The 26232-nt window shown below is 40.7% G+C and overlaps 1 protein-coding gene across 1 annotated transcript in view; it reads right to left on the bottom strand.

Moving 5' to 3' along the window:
• Nucleotides 1-26232, bottom strand: part of DCBLD1 (discoidin, CUB and LCCL domain containing 1) — a 112169-nt gene that overhangs the window by 42374 nt on the left and 43563 nt on the right. Inside the window, exons 2-5 of the mRNA XM_089652163.1 lie at nt 25204-25422; nt 11150-11287; nt 9058-9109; nt 8618-8690 (exon numbers count right to left, since the gene is read on the bottom strand). Of these exons, the coding sequence (XP_089508289.1) occupies nt 8618-8690; nt 9058-9109; nt 11150-11287; nt 25204-25422 (482 nt within the window). The remainder of the gene's footprint in view (nt 1-8617; nt 8691-9057; nt 9110-11149; nt 11288-25203; nt 25423-26232) is intronic.

Raw genomic sequence — 26232 nt, 5'->3', positions numbered from 1 at the left:
TTAGCAAAGGTTTGTGCATGGCGATAAAGTATATGCCTAAAGGCCCATACACATGATAAAAAAATCGTATGAAAACTGAATATCTGATTGTTAGTATAGTGCTTTCGACAGCCAATTCTGACTTTTTAGACGACAACAGAGGGTGCAAGCTAGAAAGTTTTTAATCACATGTGAACACAACGTCTGATTTTGGTTTAACCTCTTTGCACCGGTGCCTCCCGGCCCTTTAAGAGTTTCAGAAGCCAGGAGGCGGGCAGGGTTTTGGGGTCATGTGACCGCCGTAATTCGCCGTCATGACGGTCACATGATCGGAAAAGGTCCCAATCAAAAGGGGAGATCAGGACCTTTCCAGCAGTCAAGAACATATGTGCTGGGAGTGCGCAGGGTGCACACTCTCAGCACATATCTATTTTCTAATTGCACACAAATATGCGGCAGCTCGGCATCAAGGTCCAGATGACGAGAGGCCGCATATTTGTGTGCGCTCGGCGTCAAGGGGTTAACCACTTGCCTACCGGGCACTTCCTCCCCTTCCCTGCCCAGGCCAATTTTCAGCTTTCAGTGCTGCCGCCCTTTGAATGACATTTGCAACACTGTACCCATGTGAAATTTTTATAATTTTTTACACACAAATAGAGCTCTGTTTTGGTGGTATTTAATCTCCACTGGGTGTTTTATTTTTTGCTAAACTAATGAATAAAACCCAAAAATTTTGGACCCCCCCCCCCCCCCCCGACACATTTTTCTTTGTTTCGATTATAAAATTTTGCACTGATGTGCACTGATGAGGCAACACTGGTGGGCACTGATGAGCACTAGTAGGAAGCACTGATGAGCACTAGTAGGCAGCACTGAAGGGCACAAACCAGTAGCACTGGCTGGCAGCACTGATGGGCACTGATTGTCAGCACGGATAAACCCTGATTGGCATTGACGGGCAGCACTTATGGGCACTGTTGGGGCTGTATTGGTATGAAGGAGGTACTGCCGATAACCAGCAAGTGTTTTTACATTGTGATCAGCTGTGATTGGCCCTTTACCGTGATTGGTGATCAGCTGTGTCTGAAGGCTCAGGGAGAACGTCAACAAATGCCCTCCCAGAACTGGACGACCACACTGTAGCCATCATTCGGCTAAAGCACAGTTGGCAAGTGGTTAATGTGTACAGTAATCATATGGAAATAATCAAATAGAAAAAAAACTTGCATGATCAGAAGCAAATGACACTACAAGTCAATACCATTCCGACTACATCCTAATTTACACTTTTATGGAAAATCGCACGATTAGTTGTCCGATTTTCTTATAGTGTGTACTAAGCTTTACAATTTCATAGACCTTTAGCAGGGTCCAGTTACTCTAGGTGAAATGCAAAATAAATTGGCAGAGAATTTGTATGAATGGCAAAAGATTACACAATTTTCTTTACTTCCACCACAGATGGAAGAAAAGAAAATAGTTTGATTCCCCCATCAACACAGTCAGTATTGATGGGGGAATCCCTCCTGCATGGATATTGTTTTCTGCCGGTGGAGAGGCTTCCCTGCTGGCAGAACACAACGATTACTGCTAGTGGCTCGCCACCAACAGAGATTGCATGCAAAAAAATTCAACAGGCTGTATGGATTGACTTCAGTTCAACCAGCGTACCCATGGATGGATTGAATCTCAGCCAGTCAGCACACCAAGTACTGCACTGTTGAACTGGCCAAGATTTGATCCATCTTTGGCCAGCTTAAGACACTAGAGATTAGATAAAATGTTGGACAAGAGGAATTTATTCAGTCACCAAACAGTATTTTTTTCTTCCATGACACATTAATAGACATGCATTTTTCCATATACAAATATCTTTGTGCTACTGGGTCTCTGTACTTAGTAGAGAACAATTGATTGGTTGAGAAACCCAACCCAGCCCAAGAGTTTTTCCACCAAGAAGTCCATTGCAAAGGTCGGTGGCTTCCCATAGTGTGCACAATTGCCATATGAACATAGTCATATATGGTATGAATGGAAAACACTTGAAAAACTAACAGCACCCATTCACTCCCCATGCATTGGTCATTAAAAAGTATGCAAAGAATCTGCAGCAGACAATAAACAAGGCACCTCTCAGCAACAACAACTTATATCTCAGAGACAAAACAAGATATCCCCTGCCAGAGTCCCGCTTACCCATTAAGAACAAAAGTCCATTCACTCTAAAGAGAGTTGAACTGGCCACACCAAAACCTGATTGCATACTTGTGGATTAATCTGAAGGGGTCTGTGAAAAATCTAGCTGAACTGGGGACTGTTTAGGTAGGTCTTCTCACAAAGTCATTTTTAAAGGATTATTAAGGTCATGGCAGGGGATCAGATTCAAACTCTGGTACAAAGTTTTCCACCAAAGAAACTCCTAAAAAGACAGTATGGAGCAGCTATTCTTTTTGTTTTGAACTGACGGCACGTTTAACACAGATATGCTCTTTGTTCGCCCACATATTTTCCTGAAAATGCATAGAAAAGTAAAACCATGTTAGTGACTCATGGTATGTTAACCTTGAGAGTAAAAGATATAGAAAACAAACAAGGAATGGTGTAGTGCAGACAAATCTCTCTACATAGGTTAAAAGGAAGGCAAACCTGTTAGAGATGGAATTTATGCCTGAGGTCAAAGTACTAATCATAGACAAGACATGACAGAAACTATGCAAAAGCTTAATGTTTAAAATAACACATAGAAATACAAAGCAAAATCCTTGTGTGGGAAATTAAACTTTACTTCCCCAAACTGAAATAACATACGATAAAAAAATCAAGGATTTAATTTAAGTAATGAGACAGATTATATTGAGTTGGGCTGAAAGGAGCCAAGAAGTGCTTCTCTAAACTTCAATAGTTAACATTATAGAACAACTACATTTTATCCTAGAGAAAAGAGCATTAAAAATGTTGCTTAAAAATGTTTGTCCAGCTGTCTTTTGGCAATGCTAATGTAAGAGATAGCAAAAAGCAACACTTGTCCTTTACACATTACCCATTCCTGCATGTTCCTCTAAGTCACATATCTCAAGCACAGCCCCATGGGCTGAATCCAGCTCGCCAAGCCATTTCATGTGGCCATTGTGCCTTTCCTGCAGCTGCAAGACTGCCCTCGTCTCTGCCCCCACCTTGTCTCAGCAGTAGAGAGGACAGAACTCCTCTGCCAGATCCTGTGCTTCTCCATGCAGCCGAGGAGTGGTTCATCTCTGCCCCCCAATCTCAGCAGTCAAGAGCTGAGAGGACAGAACTCCTCCTATAAATCCTACGCCTCTCTGTGCAGCTGCAGCAACCCCTCATCTCCGCCTCCCCTGGTCTCAGCATTCAGCAAACTCCGGCAGCTAACTCCTGCCCTTCTTTAGTCCTCCTCCAGACCCTGCACTTTCTGCTTCCCAGCTCTGCCCCAAGATTCTTCCCGGCAGCAGCACAAAGTAAGGGGGTGCACCATGATATAAAGGAGGGTGGGGGACTCTTGACTTCTGATGGTGGGGGGCTCTTGACATCTGATGGAAGGGGTGATTGGGTGTTCTGGACATCTAGTCTTACAGATACAACCATCCCTTTGAGGGCAACCATAATGATGATGCAGCCAGCGATGAAATTGAGTTTTGAGATTGTTCTGCTAATGCGAAATACAGAGACTGTTAGATGAAATATTTTCTTTAATATGGTCAGGACTATAAAAAAGGTTTTCTTAATAGGTAAAATATACAGTGCCTTGAAAAAGTATTCATACTCCTTGAAATTTTCCAATTTTGTCATGTTACAACCAAAAACGTAAATGTATTTTATTGAGATTTTACGTGATAGACCAACACAAAGTGGAACATAATTGTGATGTGGAAGGAAAATGATAAATGGTTTTCAAAGCTTTTTTACAAATGCAAATCTGAAAAGTGTGGTGTGCATTTGCATTCAGTCCACTTACGCTAATACCCCTAACTAAAATCTAGTGGAACCAATTGCCTTCAATAGTCACCTAATTAAGGTGAGTCCACCTGTGTGTAATTTAATCTCAGTATAAATACAGCTGTTCTGTGAAGCCCTCAGAGGTTTGTTAGAGAACATTAATGAACAAACAGCATCATGAAGGCCAAGGAACATACCAGACAGGTCAGGGATAAAGTTGTGGAGATGTTTAAAGCAGGGTTAGGTCACCTAAACTGATAGGTCGGGCAAGGAAAGCAATAATCAGAGAAGCAGCCACGAGGCCCATGATAACTCAAGAGGAGCTGTAGAGATCCCCAGCTCAGGTGAGAGAATCTGTCCACAGGACAACTATTAGTTGTGCACTCCACAAATCTGGCCTTTATGGAAGAGTGCTAAGAAGAAAGCCATAAGAAGTCCTGTTTGCAGTTTGCGAGAAGCCATGTGGGGGACACAGTAAACATGTGGAAGAAGGTACTATAGTCAGATGAGTCCAAAATTGAACTTTTTGGCCTAAAAGCAAACCGCTATGTGTGGAGGAAAACTAACACTGCACATCACCCTGAACACACCATCCCCACTGTGAAACATGGTGGTGGCAGCATCATGTTGTGGGGATGCTTTTCTTCAGCACGGAAAGGGAAGCTGGTCAGAGAAAGTTGGATGGAGCCAAACACAGGGCAATCTTACAAGAAAACCTGTTAGAGTCTGAGAAAAAGACTCTAAAAGACGAGACTGGGGCGGAGGTTCACCTTCTAGCAGTACAAAGATTTATTTATTGAGATGCACCTGTATATTCTCCTGTAACTCCTATTTAACATATAGACACTCACTGCCAATTAGGAAAATACATTAAAGTGACACTAAACAATAACCTTATTCCATACACATCCACATACACACTGGTACTGTAATCTATTTTCCATGAAATTGTGTTATACAGTATTATTCTGCCTCCTTGTGACATCTTCCCTGAGCTCCCAAACATCTGCTTTTCCCTCTCATCTCCTTGTTCTTGGAACAAGCAGTGCACGTTAGTTGTGGTCATGTGTGTTCATTCACACTGCAAATCCCATAGTCCCTAGTCCATTTTGGGATTGAGCAATAAAAGGTGGCTACACTCCAACATACATTGGAAATAGAGAGAACAAATGTAACCACCCTTTAGCAGGAAGTCAGATCACGGCAGTAACAAAAAAATAAAAAAGAAATTTGGAGATTTGAAGGAACCCGAGAGCCATATCACGGGGTTTTTTTTTTTTTTTTTTTTTTAGTTAAGAATACATAATTGAAGAGAATTTCATTTCATAGAACAGAATTTCATAGAATTTAGTGTCACTTTAATACAGTTCATTGTTCTTGTCACACCCCAGAGCAGTGTTTGTACTGAATACACTATGAAATAAATACCTTTCCATAACTCAAGCTGCTCACAGATGGATCAAAATTTGACTGGTTCAGCAAGGAACAACTGAAATATAAAACAGCTATAGCTGTTCCCGATTGATTTCTGTTGGACAGGACTGTGGGTAAACTTTTGTTGATCAGTGGCCACAGCCACTGATCACTGTATTCTGACAGCAGAGTACTCCTTGCTGTCAGAATACAATGGCACAGTGGGAAAGATTTATCCATCCACCTGTCTGTGGATTCACTCATCCATATGTGGATAGGGAAATCCATTTGTTTTATTTTCGACCCGCCCCCTGGCTGATCACAAAGGCATCTATGGCCAGCCTTTACCCTTGAAACCAAATTGTTTCCTCAGAATTACATAAAAAAAAAAAAAAAAAAAAAAGAAGGACTATGGGTATAATGAAATTAGCCATATGGACCTATTTATTAAAGCCCTTGCCGCATTGGTAACCCTTATCTATCAATCAGATTTAAAACAAAATCTCATTGGTTGCCAAGGGTTATTAAACGTTACGCATGTGAGAACCCATTCCTTGTAAAAGGTCCTGTGCCTGTCTTACAGCCGTTTCATGATCTTTGTAACTACAACTTCAGAGATCTCTATAAAATGACTGAAACTGAACTGTATCGGTCATCAGTTGCTGGGAAAGCAAGCAGATCAATTAATGTACAAAGAGGGGAGGGCACCTAACACCCTCATGTTATTCTTATAAGTATCATATATAATTGTCAGGTGTGGCTTCTCTCTTTGTTTCCTGAGTCAGCTAAAATGCTCTTCAAAAGAGTACGGGACACACCAAGCAATCTGTGTAGGAAACGCAGCCAAGATCTTAGAGGTCACTAATCTCAGCTGCCTTCATGTGGTTGGGGTTGGCTGCATCAAATGTAGGTGTGGACCTTACAGCATTTGAAGGAATGAGTGTCTAGAGGCTTGGGTTTCACCCCAGTCATGATCTGTGCCTGACCTTGACAGAACTCTATAATTTAAAGCAGTGTTTGCCCATTAAATCACTAGCTTGTCTTAATGCAAAAAATTGGAACACAACTATATTGCAATGTCTAGATCACTTTAAATACATATTTGACCAGTTTCACACTCTACTCTGCTAATTGGATATACCAGTATATATTTTTTCCCCCACAAGCAATGTGTTACAATAAACAATAGGTGCCCATGTCAGAAGGTTGCGATCATTCACAAAAATCAATTAGATAGCTTGTGTACTGCCAGCTAAACAAACAGCCATAATGAACCAACCTAGTATTAAAGTGACACTGCTCTGTGACCTCCAATGATTAAGTTATTGGTAAATTCAATCTGGGGGTGTGCATAGCAGATTCTGGAACCCCAAAAGATACTCCAATAGGTAGAGCTCATTGTACTATTGCTCAAATGTACCATACTTGAACACACCTCTGCTTAGCAAAAACGACAAGAAGCTTCAATGACATCAATATGATACTGATAACTGCATGGTAGTATTCATAAACTCTATAATAAAACATAAAAGTGTAGAGCTACGTATAACCAAAAAATTAGTGCAAATACATGGAGTAAATAAAAAGTCCAATACACATGCGAAGGAGATATAACGTAGAATAAGCCTCTTTATTGGGACATCAATGTTTTCATGAATACTTCAAAATTTAGTCAAGAAGAGGAAGAGAATCCACCATCACCAACACTCAAAATATTCAAAAAGAATCCAAAAAAGAATCCAAACGCATATCATGGACCTGGAAACCTAAGAACGTCAAAGGATCAAACTGGCCCCCAATGGTAGATGGATAAAAACACCCGCTGGATAATTCCAAAAATTGGCTATGATGCGGACACAGGTAGAGCTCCAATCTTTAACTCCAAACATTTAACAAAAATGTTTTGGTTATATGTAGCGCCGCACTTTTACGTTTTATTATTTGATATATTGTTGCCTGCAATATTAAGGTGGCTGCTTATGTTCTACTGATTGTCTTATGTTAGGGAGTCACATAAATATTACAGCGCAGAATTTTTAACTTATACGATTTATATACTCTATTTTTACATTTTTCATTCCTTCATTAATACAAGGACATGCAATACTTTTTTCTAGTTCTACTTGAAGACCAATTTTTCCAGCAAAAGTGACAAGGATTGGAACAAACTATGACTTCTAGTTTGATACAATGCCTGTCATTTGTGGGAAGCCTGGGTCTGCAAGTAAATGTAAAGAAAAATATTAAGGCATGTGAAATAAAAACAGATATCCTGAATCTATCATTACAAGTAAGAGCCACATACATTTATAAAACAGTATTTCAGAAATAGTGTTTCTCTTTTAATTATTAAAGTGAGAGTTTTTAAATTGCTTCCTGGATTATAGACAGAAATGCACAGAATCTAATAGTTGCCTATATAAGATATGGTGGCTTAAACATTAACTATGTACAACTGGGCCAGACGCTGAATAGCTACTCATCTACTTACAAGCTTGTTTGTCAACTTGCAAAATGCCATGCTCAGTCCAGGTATGAAACTCTCCTATAGAAAACCCGTCTGGACAGAAAAAAAGGATGCTGCCACTGCTAACTTGACTTTGAAAGGCAGAAGCTCCAGTGCCATCATCCTCAGCCTTGCTTCACTACTTGGCTGACCAGAACAAGCATCATTGAAGTGTCAGAACCTCTGTAAAGCACATACTTGTTCAGTAGTCGCAGATTCTAAACCTCATCCTAAAAGGTTCTTTTAAAGGTAATCACTGAATTTAAATTGTTGGTGTCCTGACTTCAGCATGTTTGAACAATGAATGGACTTACTATAGGGCACTGCAGACTTTAGAAGAAATTTCTGGCAAATGAAGGAGCCAGTCTCTAAAACATTCTCCCCAATTTTGTAACTCACCTCTTAATAAAGCTGCATTGTAATAAATGAGGCCTTGTCATCTTTGATGGCCATACTGTGTACTGCTTTTCTACTTAACCTGCATACCTGTTCCATGCCAGAAACATGGAAGTTACCAAAGAAACCAGATCAGCGCAACAGCCAGACTATTAATTTCAGAAAGGGACATAAGGAATAGAAACATTTAACCTTCAGTACAGGTCCCCCTTTTCTATTGCCAGACACTTTTTCTTATCTTCAACATTAATATTTGCAGAGGATACCCAAAAAGAATGTACCATAGCATTTTTATTTCTGAAACTTGTGCACCCCTAAGCCACTTAGTCTTGAATGTGATGGATTAGATGAATAAAATGTCTCAGTACTTACATCCCTATATCCTTCCTCTATATCCCCAGATATGTCTCCTGCAAGGTCTCTGCATCCAGCTGGACAGTACCTGCTGCAAGCACAAAGAAACACAAAGTAAAGTCACATGCATTTTTTAAAATGAAAGACAATACAACAGGATAAAAACATCACAGGTTGCTCAAAATGGGTGATATTTTATGATCATCAATGAAAAACAAATCTACACATCAAATGAGGGGTTACATAACTATATTCATATGAAAAGATAATAATCCTGTTCATATAACATCAATAATACAGGTTAGTAATTCCTAACGCCTAAATATATGACTATAGCACACACATTACACACATGCAGACAGTTGCTGTATTCATCACTGACGTGAGGACAAAACAATACTTATATGCTATGCAAATCTTACTGAACTGTAGAACAGTACACAGAAAATAATCCTTACCTGAATTCTGTCTCTATGTAATGGTTGGAACGTGCCAGGCAGGTGATCAAATCTGTTAGTACAATATTAAAATTATAATATTAAAAACACATAAAAGTTAACACTATATACACACTGACGAAATCACCAACTTTAAAATCGACTTTATTCCAGCATACGATCTCGCCTTTCCTCCTGCCACTCCAAAGCGTTCATTTAATTTTGGCACCTAAACACAGCACGGTTTTGCTGCAATTGCCTCGCAAACTTGTCACCCAAAAAGGAGCAGGAGCTTTTTTTCGGGTGGTAAGCTTTGTAGGTCACCTCCCCATATGTACACATAATCATGACAGGTCACCTCCCCATATGTACACATAATCATGACAATCTGACAGCAGCCAGAGGAACCAGGAGAGATGAGAACTTGGAGCATTGTGTTTTATTGCTGTATCCATTATATTTTATATGGACACATTTCTAGATGAAATGGTGAGCCCAACCAAAACTGTTACTTTAGTTATGAATGGATGTCAGTAGGTCGATTCATCCGCTGGATGCTTATTTTTTTGGGGGGGGGTTAGTCCTGTAATGAGATCTCCAATGGACTTCCTGACTCCAAAGAGTTTTATTTTTCCTACTGCAGCAGAAGAAAGAATCTCTCTAAACCATTTCCTGTCATTTAAGTTTAAACCTAGTTGCAGACAATAGATGATGGTCTGACAACAGGCAGGTTTCTTTCAAAGGATTCTGCCATAAATATTCACTCTTGGGTCTCCCTAGCTTACATGTTAATGCCCACAGGGAGAAAAAGGGAGCATTTTTCAGCTACCTTTGGTACCAACTCGACCTACGCTCACCGGACACTTTATTACATACACCTTGCTAGTGCCAAGAAGCTATCCCCCCACACCATTACACCACCAGCCTGAACCATCGATACAAGGCAGGATGGATCCATGCTTTCATGTTGTTTATGCCAAATTCTGACCCTACCATCCGAATGTCACAGCAACCTGTCTGCCCATTCTCCTCTGACATCAACAAGGCATTTTCGTCCACACAACTGCTGCTCACTGGATATTTTCTCTTTTTTTGGACCATTCTCTGTAAACCCTAGAGATGGTTGTGCTTGAAAATCCCAGTAGATCAGCAGCACCCAAAGGACTCCAAAAACGCCTGCAAGGGTGGTCAGATCTGCATGTAGTCCACATTATGCATTAGGAAGGAAATGTTCTATTCTTGTAGGAGAGGAAGAGATGACACCGTCAGCGCTTCTTTTTTCCAAGGAAAAGAACAGTGGTGGGCAAATCTGGCTGAAAACAGTCACATTAGGCAATTGTTACCTCATGTCTGTGGGTATTTATAGACATACAATCATTTAATAATCCATCTGTAAGTAGCCAGACTAGGCAACCTTCAGGCCCCGTTCATATCTAGCAGTTTGGAATCTCGGTAGTTCTGTCCACAATCCAAAATTGCACTATAGTAGTGGCAAAAATGCACCACAGGTGTTCAAGTGCTATTTATCTTTAAAGGCAACTAAAATACAGTGCGGTTTTGCTGCGTTTGTTGTACGGCATTCACAGCACACTGTAGCGTGCAAAGCTTACCACCCAAAAAAAGCTCCTGCTCCTTTTTGGGTGACAAGTTTGTGCGGCAATTGCAGCAAAACCGTGCTGCGTTTTAGGTGCCAAAATTAAATGAAACCCAAAAATTGGTAGGTGAAAATTAATGGTACCCAAACATGCGTGGTTCATTTTGCCACTACTGCAGTGCGATTTGGAATTGCAGCGATTCTGCCAGAGATCCCAAAATGCCAGATGTGAATGGGGCCTCATGTATAGCCTAAAGGCAACTTGATAGCTGCACAATAAAACTCTGCATTTCACCATGGGGGGGTAATGTTCGGCAGAGAGTGGTATGATGAACATTTCAGTGCATCTCATGGTTTTGTTTTTTTCCTTTAACTTTGATTGAAGTGTCAATTAGTGCCACTTTCCATTTCAGGTGCACAGATGTCATAAGAAGGTCAGTTACCTCAATTATCACTACGCAATCATTTCACATTAAGTACCAGCTGCTATAGTTTAGGAATCCAGAGACATGTTTTTACCTGGATGATCACTGCTGGCAAAATTTATTAAGAATCCTCTTCCAGATATGTGGATCCTGCTTTCGAAACGTATGATGGCTTCATTGCTGTCCAGATACAGATCTTTACCAACATTATTCTGATTACCACAATAGCTAGCTACAATAAACAAAAAAAATATTTTGTTAGTGTGCATGTATATAGCTGTTATAAATTAAAGGAAAATACTACAAAGCCACATTTTTATTTTCCCTGATGTATGAAAAAGATACACATTTTAGAATAGTTAAAAGCTATGTGAATGATCAACAGTCAGTGAGCAACAGAAAACATCTAAGATTCTAGACCAGGGATCTCCAAACTTGCTAAAAAAAGGGCCAGATTACTGTCCTTCCGCGTTTAGGGGGCTAGGCTGGGGCAAGGGGGAGTATAAAATGTATTGGCATCAGTAGGAGTAAACAGGGCTCCATCTTTGGTATTTGGGGAGGAATAGTGCCCCATTGTTAGTGTCATTAGGAGGAATTGTGCCCTATCAGTGTCATTAGGAGGAATGTGCCCCATCATTGTTATCGTTGGGGGGGAATTATGTCCTATTGCTAGAGTCAGGAGGATGGATTAGTGCCCACAGGCCAGATAAAGGCAAGCAAAAGACCCCCTGTTCTAGACAATGGGGTTGATATACTAATAGTGGAAAATGCAAAATTTGGTGCAGCTCTGCATAGAAACCAGTCAGCTTCTGGGTTTTGCTGCCAAAGCTTAATTGAACAATCTTATGTTAGAACCTGATCGGCTACAATGCACAGCTGCACCAGATTCTGAGTGCACCAGTTTTAGTAAATCTCCCCCAATGTCTTATTGAGTGTAAAGGTCATTACAAATCTAGCATTAACTCACTGAGAATGACTTTGAAAGTAGTAGTAGTGTTGCCTGTAATAAAACTACGTCTGCAAAAATGTGATCAACCTGACATACAAATGCTTTTTCTTCATACCTAGCTTTAGTTGATATTAGAGATTGGTAGTAGATGTGGAAGCAAGATCTGATTATTATACAGATTTTATATAGCATCAATAGTTTGCACAGCACTTTACAGTACAACTCAATACTGGAGGAATCAGAGGGCCCTACTTGTTAGAGCTTACAATCAAGGGATACAAATATCGGTGGGGGATGAGCTGATGGAGAAAGTGGAGGAAGGAAGAGAATGATTAGGTTGGTATTTTGAGACTGATTGCCCCCTAAACAGATACCCATTATGCTAGTCTAATCCACATAAAAGAACTGCTTTGAAAATACAGCACATAAAAAGATATGGCCATACACTATGTGACTGTTGGGAGGTTTCTGAGGAAATGGATGAAAAATTTCTCAGTAGGTGGCCCGGTTAGTTGCCTCCCACCTGACATCCTTCGACTGTAAAATCAATGTAGGTGAAGAGAAAACTGTAAGCCAAACAGTGGCTGCAACCTATAAGATGTAGATGTTGTTCAGGTCATTTCGACAACCAAAGGCTCTGGTTGTCAAAATACAATAGCCACAGCAGGAGATTTCCCATCTACTCTGTATAGTGTTGCAGATTAAATGAGGGGAAAAACAAAAAACACTATCAGTGTATGGCCAGCTTTAGGATTGGACTGGAAGGATAAGCATCAAATAACTACATTGCCAAGACCAGCATATTGAATACGTGTGTAATTTATTCATAGTGTATTGGTCCATGTCATCTAGGGTAGGCCAACTTATCTCTTGCTCCCAAAGTCTGCATATCTGCAAGCTGTTCTTGGAAATCTGTCTTCTGACATACCAGACGCCATCTGAAGTTAGCAACGTTTAGCAGTTTAAGAAAATCCCACACAGCAAAGTATACATTGATTACACCTTCAGGGAGATTGCTCACTCTAACTTTCCCTAGAAAACAAGGATCATAAAAGCTCTCTGTTACCACAATTTAGAAGTAGGTGGAAACACACAGGCCTTTCATGACATGAAACAAAAGGTTTAAGCTGGCCATAGATGGTTTGAATATCGGTGGGTTTAGCAGGGACTGGCTGGAATTCTAACCATCTATGGACAGGCTGATTGTACGCAAGTCGATCCATCGATTGACTTGGGTACAACCAGCATATTGGATATTTCCATGCGATTGTTACTAGTGGCTATAGCTTCTAGCAATAATCACTGCGTTCTGCTGGCAGGGACAGCTTCGCCTGCAGGAGAACACAAGCGGTTTTGTGGGGGATTACCCCATCAACACTGTGGTTGCAGGAAAGAAAACTGCATCATCTATGGCCTGTCTTATTTGTCCTTGTGTTGCTTATAATTATAAGGATTGCCCAGCAAAAGTCTCTGCTGCTATGGCAGCCCATACATTCATCATTTCTTTTGTTCAACCAGTGGGTTGAAAGAAAAAAAAAAATCCAGTGAGGAAGGAGTGGGCTGGGACCCAGCAACATTGTGTGTTTCTATAGATGCACACAAGCTAGCTAGGGAGTGAGCCTGCACATGTGCCCCCAAAGCAGGCAGCTTGCTATCAGGGCACTTGGAGAAGAGGAGGGCCAAGATCGCCAGCAGAGGAGATTTGGGGCTGAACTGTGCAAAACTATTGCAAAGAGTAGGTAAGTATAAAATGTTTAGTATTTAAAAAAAAAAACAAAAAACAAAAACAAAAAATACAAAAAAACTAAACTTTTACAACCACTTTAACACAAAAGATGATTCAACACTGTCCAAAGGAAATCTGCATCGCTTGGCAAGTAAATTATTTAGTAACATACAAAAGTGACAGAACTGCAATCCAGTGCTCACCAGTTTCCCGTAACTATTGTACTGTAGTTTCTTTAAAATAGAGTTTAGCAATGTTTACCAATAAGAAATGTCATGAAAGGTAGAGCCCTCTGAATTTACCAAAAAGGGCGACTTTAGTAGGCTAACCCACACTTCTCAAAAGCAGATAACAGAGAAGACAAACAAAAAAACGCACACACATTATATACATTATACATACATACAGGGGCATATTTACCACAAGGCAAAAAAGGCATTTGCCTAGGGCGGCATTTCTCGGGGGCAGCAGTGCTCCCCCGAAAGAAGGGATGGAAGAAGGGACTCGTGGCATGGGGACCAGGTGAGAGAGCATGACTCTTTTTCTGGGGGATGGCCAGAGCTGTGAAGGTGTCTCTCTCTCTCTCGCGCCCTGGGGGGTGGGGTATTAGTGGAAGGTTCTCTCAGGGGGTTGGGCAGGGGTGTTGTTGTTCAATGTCAGATTCTATACATGGGGGGCGCCTGTTTTTTGTGTTGCCTAGGGCAGCACAAAACCTAAATACACCACTGCATACATACATACATACACACAGTGAGTATAGAACAGAATCACTGCCCTTTAAAATAATCACATTTTGTTGCTTTTCAGCCTGAAATGAAGACAGGCACAGTTTTTGTTTTATGCAGCTGTATTCACTTAGTGCAACTTATAATATATATAATAAAAGTAAAACATAGAACACGAAGGCCTTGTTCATACCATACGTGCAGAAAAACTGATGGAAACTGATGCACAGCTTTCACTTGCAGAGACATCAATTTTCATGCATGCCTCAATAAGTTTTATACATGTTGCAGATTCCTGTGCAGAATAAAGCTGCATGTGATACTAGCGTTGTGGTGTGAACAGGGCACATAGGGGACAACTGATCTCATTGAGCCCTAGCAGAACGTGTGCAAAAAAATTGACGTCTCTGCAACATGAGCCTTTACATGTTAGAAAAAAAAAATATTGAAAAATAGAATCATAGGACAGGAATTATAGGACTAAAAGCAAAACTTGTAAGAATGCAGCTTTACTTTGAACACAAACTATTAAGAGATAAGAAATGACTACTAAACTACAGGGAACTATGCATCTTCTTTTCATATTTCAGAAGACAAAGGTGACACATGGGTGTTAATGAGTGTACATTCACATATTTTATAATGCCATGCATCCACAATGCAAATCACTAAGAGCGGGATTAAGCTGATGAAAATAATGCCATCCAACATTCCCCTGTTTATAACTAAAGCTCATTTGTCTATATGAAAATCTACAAAGTCGCCATCCTCTGTGGCTCCACTGACATTCCACCGCGGACGCACAGCAAACAATGTCAAATAACTTTCCATTGAGGTATTTACAGAAGATGGAAGTACACTGTAGAGTGACAGACAAACACAGGAAGCAAGTCTTTTCATATCTACTATTTACAATAAGTGGCCTAAACCTCAACCAAAAAAAAAAAAAATCTGAATACAAAGGATTAAGAAAACACTGAGATTTGTATGTGCACATAAATCTGCAACAGTGTCTCCTCCGATACATAAAACTGCCAAACCACACCTGAATTTTGTAAAGAAACAAAAAAACACATGCTGCCTCCTTTTTAAGGTGAATTCCTAGATTCATATTTAGAACTGCCATTTTTGTATTTCTTGACCACTTCAATAATGAGATCTGCTCAACAGAACCTGTAGGGTTACCCAACTGCCAATGTATGGCATCAGAACTTTGATAAGGGTTCTCACTGAATGGAGTCTATATGAATAGAAAAATAGCAACCTGACAATAGCCACCCCAAAATCAAAGCATCAATTCTCAAAATAGAACTACACATAACCTGCCTTGTTAGTTGTCATAATTCTCAAATAATACAAAGTATATAAATGATCGGTGACCCATGGCCCTAAGCAGGAATGATAGATTGGTCAGTGCAAGATAAGTAGGAATTGACACAAAGTAGAATACAGCAATCACACTACAATGAAAAAAAAATAATCTATAGGAGAATATATTTTCCTGTTTTCTCCACTATACCCCCATAGAGCCCCAAGTGAGAACAAGGGGTAATATATTTCCCTATAGATTTTTGTTCATTATTATTATTGACAAAGAATAAAAATAAAGGGGTCAGGTGAGAGGCCGCGAGTCTTACAAGGCTACTAACAAGCCATGGGTAATCTATGAGACAAATGATATATATATACACGCAGTGCCACCGATGGAAGTCTCCCCAGAGGAACTCTATATCAACATTCTATCAGGGACAAGTAATAGATGTGTCAGTAGCAGTCTTCGCATTGAGCCACACAGGCTCGGTGGATTAGCGCACACGCAGTCTGAGACAGATAAGAGGCCAGGGATAATGATACAGGGCGGATGGATCATATGCTGGCACAGGCAAGATTTCTCATCCATGAAGGGTACTGCTGCCTTTATCTTTTCTCTCACTCACCAGACAAATCTTAATATTTCACTGGCTGCTGATTACATGACATGACTTATGGACCTTTCAGTCAAAAGGAAGGAAAATGCAGTTCCATCCTTCATTAGAGATCATGAGCTGGAGCAGAGGGCTGTGTTCCTGCAGACCGCTAAGGGCAGGCAACGGTCACTGCTTTGTTCTATCGGTATAATAGATATACGTGACAAAGTCGAAAAAGTCACTTTAAATAGAAAAGAGAGACTATTTCCTGGCATGTCAGAAACAGAGGAGGTACAGGTCAATAAATATTCTTCTAATACACATTTTGGCTCCATGAATACTAGCACTTTTCTTTAAGCTCCTAGAAGGTATGATGAATTTTTTTTCTGCTCCTAGAAGCGAATAGTGTTATTCTATGTGTCCCTGCACACATTTTTATGCTTGAAGCGTTTATAAAACTTCAGCATTTAGGAGCAGAAAAAAATTGTTTTTGTTGAGAAACACTTATAAGTCCTCATGCACACAGGAGAAAAAAAAAAAACCTCTCCTAGAAGCCTTCCTCCTCCTTTTACAACTGTTCAGCCATATTTACAGGCATCAGGCGCTTGGCCATTAATTCATTTCACTGGCCAGAATAATTGACTTCTGGCCATTGAAATGAACCAACGCTGAAGTGCTAAACGTGCCTAGTATTAACATCCATTTAGGTGCGCTTAGACACATCAAGCATTTTTTCTGCCAAAACGCTATTGCTTCTGGCCAAACTTGCCAAGTTTTTTTTATCCTGCCTGTAAACACTCCTGCCACTAAAAGATCCTAAAAGTCTATGTGTGCATGCACACATTGGATAATATGGATAGCCGTTTACAAGCAGTAAAAAAATAAAAATGCTTGACACCCCTAAAAATGGCTGCAAAAATGCACTGTGTGCATGAGACCTAAACGCTACTAAAACGCTCCCAGCAGATTTTTTCAAGCTTTTTTTGTACTATAAAAACGCTAATAAAATGCTATCACTCCTAAATGTTTTTCATCCAGAATTTTTCTAGTTTTTTGGCTTATAAAAATTGCTAGTGTGCATGGAGCCTTTATATGTAAAACATGTTTGAGATGGCAGGGAAATAAAGAGTCTAGCTATCTTATGGTGACCACACAGAGCATAAACATACACCACAAACTTTTATAAACTGCTGGTCCACAGTAAAGGGAAATTAGGAAATTCCTGATGAGAGAAAGGTAGAAGCTGCCATTGTGAATCTCCTTCTGAAAATGCACTTGTCCAATTGCATCTGACCGTAATGTTTTCTGAATCCCTGGTCAGAACAATCATGCAACGAATGAAGTCCAGAAAACTAAGCAGAAGCTCAAAGAACTGAAACCAATGAATGAACATGACAGCCAAGCATTTTCAGAAGGAGAGGGATGCAAAGGTAGTCTACATATTCAGGGAGAGGGTGAGATGAAAAAACAAAAAAAAAAAACAAAAAAAAAAAAAAAAGGGCTGAGCAAAAAAACGAAAAAAAAAAAACGAAAGAAAAAAAAACAATGATTCCTCTATCCACCTCATTTGTATTCCTGACTTGTTTTGTCATCGCTGGCTAGGAAATTATATTCTGACAGTGGCAGAATACACTGATCAGCAGCTGCAGCTACTGATCGAGGAACATTTCCCAAACATGTCCCTTTGACAGAAGTTGATCATATGATTGACTTCTGTTGAGCGGGCACGGCCACACACTGATCGAATTTTGGATGGTCCCTGCTGAGCCAATCAAATTTTGATCAGAGTATGGCCAACTTCGCTTGTTTGATCTCAGCAGGATAGTTACTAGAGGGAGGGGGGGAACTAGAAATCGGTTCATGAACTATGCTCAAGAAAATATGGCACAGCAAGCAGGTAACATGAGAATACCACTACATCATTCAAATAAACCTAACTGAAAAGGTGTACTCAATTAAAATATACTGTATCTTTATAAGTAAAAGCACATACAAGCACCCTAAAAACACAACTGGTCAAGTGAAATAAACCAGCACCAATGTCACTTGGAAGAGGTAGCATGTGGGGGCAAGTACAACCTGTCCTCTTATCTCTCAGGTAAGTTGCCAGTGACACCGATTATCTCTTTAGAGATGTGTAAGAGGCATTCTTTTCCACTGATTACTACTGTAAAGACGTTCCTCTTATTGACCACCACTGTAAGGGGGCCCTAATCCAACTGACCACCAAAGAAGGCACTTTTCCTACTGACTATCAATGTAGTAGGGCCCCTCCCAACTAACCAAAGTGAGAACCGCACTGACCACCATTTAAAGGGGCACAATTCTACCGCGTTCTTTATTCGTCAGATATACTGTATCTACAACTGATCACAGTAGTGTACCATAACTCTGAATGTATAATTTTACAAGGGTTCCCTAAGATCCCAAGAGTCCCTCCATGGCAAAAAGACTATGAAAGCCATCTGTACAGGCCTTTAAAAGTGCTAGTCTTTAATAAAAGATATAAAAACAGTGGTATGTATAATTTACTTAGCGATTTTACAATCTAGTGCATAATGCTGGGTACACACTCGTTTTTTTATTAATTCAAAAACAGAAGAGCTCGGGAGAAGCTCGCTGTACTAACTATCCAATGTTAGTACAGCAATCTCCCTGCTGAGCTATTGTGTTCTGACAGGGGGACTGCCACCCTGCAAGGGAAAATGTCACCAGCACACCAAGGATCACCAATACGGGTCCAAAAGTTTTAATGAACGATCACATAGGTTACAGCTAGGCAACGTTTCGGAGTCTCACAGGACCCCTTCATCAGGCATGTGACGGTCTCTCCCAGGGGCATCTCATGGGGCCCCCTACTGACCCCGGGCAGTGCCCGAATGCTCAGTCCACCCCTGCTCCTGAGGTTATCTTTAAAAAATGCTTCTAAATGCAAACGTGGCTTAACAGACTTTTTTAACCTACGTTTTCCAGCAGTTTCCATTGTTCAGAATTGTTATCCAAACCTCCCGTGTACATAGAGCCTAAATTGGCTAAAGGTACATGAAAGCAACATACCTACCAAATAGTGCATAATAGACTTTGGCCTTGATTTATCACTATAAAGGCACATTTCCTCAAAGACTTTTAATCTTACATGTACGTTAAAGCCCAACACCAGGAAAATAAAAAGTTAGCCCATTGTGTGGGGCCATGTCTACACTGCAAGGGATAATTGCTCCTTTATGTCTAGGGAAACAATAAAAAGATACGCAATCCTCCACTCCTTCCCGTAGCTAGGCCGGTCCCCCTTGCTTCTGTCCCCTCATGCTCTAGCAGTCTAGGGTTTAGATGTCACCGAGATCAGAGCTGGTTTCATAGCCCTGCTCTGGATGTAAAGATGCCAAGGGACAGTCCATCGCAGGATGGTGAGGGAGCTTTGTCTACTGGGGGGAGTGGTGAATCAAGTAAGTAAACCTGTTTCTCTTCTCCCTTGACAGAATGAGCTATGAGCACTTGCAGTGGGGCTGTGCGTATCAACGTTTTATTTGGCCAGAATTTGGCTTTAAGTATTAATAAAATGGCCTCTCATACAATGTTATGGCTTGTCATTTTAGCACGTCTAACACACCAATTAGCACTTCTTAAGAGATATTGCAGCTTGGGCAACTATCACTTTCAGTCTGTACAATATAATAGGACATATGTTGCATGGGGCCCCACCAGATTAGTGTCAGACAAATTCAAAATGAATGCCATCAGATTAGCCAGTATAAAGATGTATCAGCAAAGCCAGACTGGCAAAACTGGACGTAGCAGAACCCAGTTGTACTGCTATGTGATGCTGGTAGTTCATCCATAGTTATTGTTTTTTGTATGGAATCAGAAATAAAAAAAATGTTAACCAGATCTATGACATACAACCTGCACGTTTGCAGTCAACCGATATTAATAACACATGTGTATGACAAATTCGGCTTCCTGAGACAAAAGAAGACTGGGACAGTAACATCCGCTATAAATATCTGCCATGGACACACACAATGCACAGCAAACTTATAATATGACCATATCTTTGTTCAGATTCCTTACATCACACATGGATGAAAAACAGGAAACCATCCTTTGTCCAGGAATAACTTTACCCAAACATGAACATCTCTTAAAGGAGAACTCCAGACAAACGGCTAAATACAGAATTGAAATACACATACTTGTATACAGCTTTATCTGCAAAACGATTAGTACAGTAATTCTGTTCAGTCAGTCGTGTGATTTACACACCTTTTCCACACTGAACAGCGCAGCAGGTAACAAACTTTTCCATGTTCAGCCTCCGGTCTCCTTACTGGACAATAACATCGGCTATTGCCGAATTGTGACTATGCTGTAGTAGGACGTAAAAGAGTGATCTTCCTGGCTGTGTAGTGTGGTGGATTTGGGGAAGTCAGAAGATTGAAAATACAGAATTACAAACCATTTCCAGGAATTCTACTTTAAAGATCAATGTATCTGGCAATTCTAATAAACCAAGAATGGTTTTGACAAATTTGCCTACATTTTTAAAAATGTTTTGCGGATATACTGGCAACAAGTAAGCAGCTAGTCATCAGAACTGGGAGGAAGTTGGTGGTAGTGGTGGTGGGGGGTGGTGGTTAAACCATGGCTCAACCGCCAACCAATCAATTGACCGAGAACCAAGAGAAATACCTCTATACATAGGGAACGTTCCTTTAAAAGCTGGATACTTTAATTTACAGTTTAAAACAGTTTAATTATGCTTTTATTGGTCAAACATCAAATTATCGTAAAAACATAAATGTTCGTCTGTCCAGAATCTTGTCATTAAACCAATATAAATGCAGCAGTAACAGCTGTTACTGAAGGCTCAGACGGACAAAGACCTGCAGACCAGAGTATGCAGAAATGAAAATTAAGGTCACGTAAGGGCAAGATGACATATGTTAGGATGCTTAAAGCTCAGCACGCAACCTGTTAAGTGTTAATTAATTGTTAGGGATATAATGCGCAGTTGGTCTCTAATCTCATTTTCTGGATTTAGGGAAAGAGGTTTGCCACACATGATAATTTGATAGGTTGTGAGATAGCCACCTTTTGTCAAACCTCACAGGACCTGACACAAACGTCTCTGGGACTCAGATCATTTGCAATAGAGACCCACTTTCCTACCTTTACTTCTTAAAATAAATTTAAACCCTAGCAGAAATGTAAAGTATTTCAGCTTAACAGTCCTTAGAGGTGGTGCCTGGATTCGTTAGTAGAATTTCTGCAAGCACAAGTACTTGTTGATCCTGCCAGAAACCTTGTGTCTCTGTATCTTCCTTTGCATTAAAGCAGATCCCCCCACCCCTTTTTTTTTTTTTAAACCCCTCTTTACCAGTTTCAGGTCCTGCACATTTAAGGTACTTACCCACTCAGCAGATCCAGCATAGTCCTGCTGAGATCTGCTTCTTTTCTGCCTCCGCTTGGTACCATGCCACCATCTTCTTTAGTGATGTCATTGGGAAGCTGCCAGCTCTTCCGGGTCCAGCTGGTGGCGTCCTGATGATGCGTTGGCTGGCCTACCCCCATCTCCTTTTTCGATGAAGGACTGTGCCTCCTGGGAAATGTGATGTACATGAAGGGAAGGGGCAGAGTGTTTTCATTAAATTAAAATAAATAAAGCCAATTTGAGGGGAGGATGGGTGGATGGGAGACAACATCCTAATGAGGATGAAGATCTGCTTTATACTGATCTCGAACAATGTTATTGGCCTTCTCAGCTATTTTCAGTGAACTACAGAACATCTCCCCCATATATAATGAGAATGAGAAGAGCCTTTGTAGTGACAATGCTGCTCCTCCACAGATACAGCATGGTGAATGAGTATTGATAGCCTAGGACAGTGTTTCTCAACCTTTTTTCAGTCAAGGCACCCTTTAAAATTATGGGCAGTCTTGAGGCACCCTTTAACATTATTGACAGTCTTGAGGCACCCTGTTCTAAAATGTGAAAGACTATTCTAATAGTTTATATAATGCAGCAACATCCACACATGTAGGACACCCAACACTAGAGGTGATTTATTCTTCCAAAGCAAAACACTTATACACACTGGTACAGACTAGTATTCCAGTGTTTCTCCTCTCCCTAAGTTTTTCTCCATCACTAAGCTAATGTGACCCCAGCACTGATGGAGAGGGATGGGGAGGGTCAAACTAGGATTCTGTGCAGGCAGCTGACCTCCTCCTTATCTACTGATGATGTCATTGGTTGTCAGGATGCTGGCGGCTAGAAGGTTGTAATGGTGCACAATGAAAACCTGTGGCTTTATGTAACTAAAAGGCCGGCTTGTTCCACCCTCTAGCTTGTATACAAGTTTTTAGACATTTTGCCAGGGAACCCCCTGAAGAAACCTTAAGGCACCCTGGTTGAAAAAGGCTGGCCTAGGACAGAAGTGTGTTTCTGACAGGATCACCAAGTGAAAATAACGGAAAATAAAATACAGCTAGCAAATCTAAGACTGGTAAGTTGCAATAAATTACATGTTTTGGCTTTGGATCTGCTTATCAACAAGTTGAAAAGCTTCTGGAAAAGCTCACTGCCCACTAAAAAACCCTAATTGGCTTGTTCCTCAGCATGACTGTTGAGTACACTATTGGAAAGGGGCCATATTGGGTTCTAGATGTCCATTCCACCAGCCAGAAAGCAAGAGTGTTAGAATAGCAATTTTTCCTTTTCTTCATAGCAAACAGAATGATTGGTTTCTAGCTGCACGGAGATTTTTCAGAGTTCTGGAGAATGTGTGCATTCAAAGTGCTCTAGTTGACTCTACAGCCTGACAGCTTCCCAACTGAAGCAAATTGTACATTCAAAATGAAAACAAGTCAAACATTGGTTACATCCCTTGCAATTTTGAGGCTATGTATGGGTAGTCTTCATTTTTCACCCCTTTTCTTAGTATAGTTTTAAATTGGCCTTTATATTGAGTGGCGAGACAGACTTTCCGATCACATGATCACTGGGATTGGCTGTTACTGTGGTCACATAACCTGGAACCTATCCTGTTGGCTCCCAATTGTAGCCAGAGACTGGGAGCTGTGTAACAGCTCGGTTGCTGCGCTGAGAGTGCACAATGGCACCCTCTCAGCATACAAACGTTTGACCTCCATGGATGCATATGTGAAGTGAGTGGGCATTAAATCCCACCCTCCTGGCTGCCTTTACCTGGTTGTAGGAGTTTAAAGACAGTTTAGTTAGAGTGGCTGTAAACCTCAGACATGAAATATGAACAAATCATATCTCTCTACAGCAGGGGTCTCAAAACTATGGTCCTCCAGGTATTGAGGAACTGCAAGTCCCATGAAGCCTTGCAAGATTCTGACAGCCACAGGCAAGACTCCCAGAGACATGATGGGACTTTCAGTACTTCAACAGCTGGAGGGCCATAGTTTGGAGACCCCTGCTCTACAGTGTGTCCTTGTCTCAGTAAAGAGCACAAAGTGCCATTTCTGTCTGCTGCTTAATTCCTCTATCAGCAAGAATGTCTGACACCAATAGAAAAATGGTGACTGGGGAGGGATCTCCAGCAGATTGAAAGCCACAGCTCTGTTCCTGAGTGCTGTGTTCAGGGGGTGTGTCTCTTCCTTCCAATCAGCTCGCAGAGCACTCCTCACTGAGCTCTGCAGATTGTAACTTCAGCTCTCCACCCCCTTTTTGCTGAACTCTGAGACAAGCTTTAATAATTCAGCACTTTGATTGTATGTAGACAAGAGAAGACTGCTGATAAGTCACTTCACTGGGTATATGTAAGGGGTTACAACCACTTTAAAAGGACAGACATATGTAAAGAGCGCAGACACAAAAGAGGAAATGATCAAGTGTGTCACACTTCAATCACAAGACTGATGTTAAAAAAAAAAAAAAACACTCCAATAAAGAAATGATTATCCATTGTTTGAGGCAATACCTATACAATGGTAGATGGGGTTCCTTCTCTCATCTCATGTTCTTCTCCCTTAGCCTCAGTGCATTGTAAGGGGGAAAGACAGTGCCATCTTTCTGTATAATTTTACACACAAGCAAGAAAAATCCCACTAGAACTAAGCATCCAAGGCTAATAATTTCTGTTGTCATAAGACATTATCCTTGTGTATTTTCTCCCATTAATACAGCCAGGACCCTGGATAAGGGGGTACCACCAGCCCTCCTGTATGGGGCCCAGGCAGCTGGGTGAATCTGATGTGGGCAGGGAAGGTGATCGGTATGGCAGGAGGGGCAATTACTGGAACTGATCCCCTGTATGGCTCTCCCTGCAGCAGCTGAAATCTGGCTTCTTCTCCTCTCCCTTCTTGCTTTCAGCAGCTGCTGAGTAAACCATACAGGGGATCAGTTCCAGTAATTGCCCCCTCATTGAACCCATCACCCTACCTGTGCACCAAACTTTTCACTTTGCCAGTTTCCCCTTTGTGCCCCCAAGCTTGCAGTGCTGCCGACTTCCCTCCTCTCCCTCCCATCAGCCGCTGCAAGCACATAATAGGATCCTTCAGGATGGAGAGTGGGGGAAAGGTCCGGTAAATAAGTCACATTTACCAGCCCCTTCTTTTCCTGAATGAACACAATGACCGATTGGTACCAATTGCTCAGTGTTCATTCATAAATAAAGCTTAGTAAATGTTTTTTGTTGGGGTGGAGGGCCCTGTCAAGTTGGCTGAATGGGGCCCCGTGGTTTCTAACAGCAGCCTTGAATACAGCACCTGACTACAAAGATCTAACTTGCGTCTTAAATAAAAAAAGATTATAAAAAAGTAAGTGGACCAGTTTCAGAGCAAGCTAGCAAGGCAGAAAGGCCAGAGACTCACCAATTTCTTCATCAGATGTTCCTTTGTATATTTTGAGATAAGCAGATTCACAGTCTTGGGATTCGATATCCAGATCTGCCAGCTTTAGGTATAGGCTTTTACCAGCAGGCACTTTGATTTTTATTAAGCACAGGGTGTAGTTGGGGTACGTGCCAGGATAGTTCTTCGATGTCAATGTTCCACTCTCTTCATTGATAACCATGTGTCCACATCCATCCACTGCAACAAAGAACAGGAAGGATCATCATGAAATGGGCTACAACATGCTGAACAGCTAGGATTAGAATATGAAATAATGATAAATTATATGTTATCAGTATCAGATGTGACTTTATAATTTTTTTTTTTTTTTTTTAAAGGTAGCCAACAACTGCAACATATTAGGAAAAGTGACTCCTGAATAATGTCTTGGGGTGTTTCTTCTTGGCTAATAACATTTCTGAAAGAAACAATGTGACCTTACAAGAATAACTCAGTCCATCTGAACGTTAAAATTTTAATAGGTACAACTGCTCAGAGCATGGTATTTAATGAGCCGTAGATAATCACTGGCACAACAAACAGAAGAGCCCAAGAGTTGCAAAGTTTCAAGTTCCAATGCTCTAGTTTGGTACATCACTCAATACACCATTTACTGTAACCTGAAATGTAGCATTTGTAAATAGATTGGAACATGTACTGAGGCCTCCTGCAAACTGGGCATTTTAAAAACGCTGGTAGCGTTAGCTGTGTACATTCACGTTAAAAACACAAGTTTATCTGCGTTTTTTACATTCACGTTTAGCCACTTTTTTTTTTTTTTACACATACAAAACAAAAATTTGTCTCAAGAATGCTTAAAAATACCGGTTTACTGCATTTACCAGCATTAGAGCATTTTTACAACTAAAAATATTCTTGAAACCCACTAGTTCTGGGTTATGTTTCCAGCCAGAAAACACCACTGCCAAAAAAATGCGGATTAAAACCTATTATTATATTGTACAGGATTTATATAGCGCCAACAGTTGCTCAGCGCTTTACAATATA

The sequence above is a fragment of the Staurois parvus genome, unplaced genomic scaffold (assembly GCF_062004578.1).
Source record: "Staurois parvus isolate SC_StPar_1 unplaced genomic scaffold, SC_StPar_1.0 ptg000672l, whole genome shotgun sequence".
NCBI classification, from domain to species: Eukaryota; Metazoa; Chordata; class Amphibia; order Anura; family Ranidae; genus Staurois; species Staurois parvus.
Note: the sequence above shows the minus strand (reverse complement) of the source record. Positions and strands in the feature narration are given on the sequence as shown.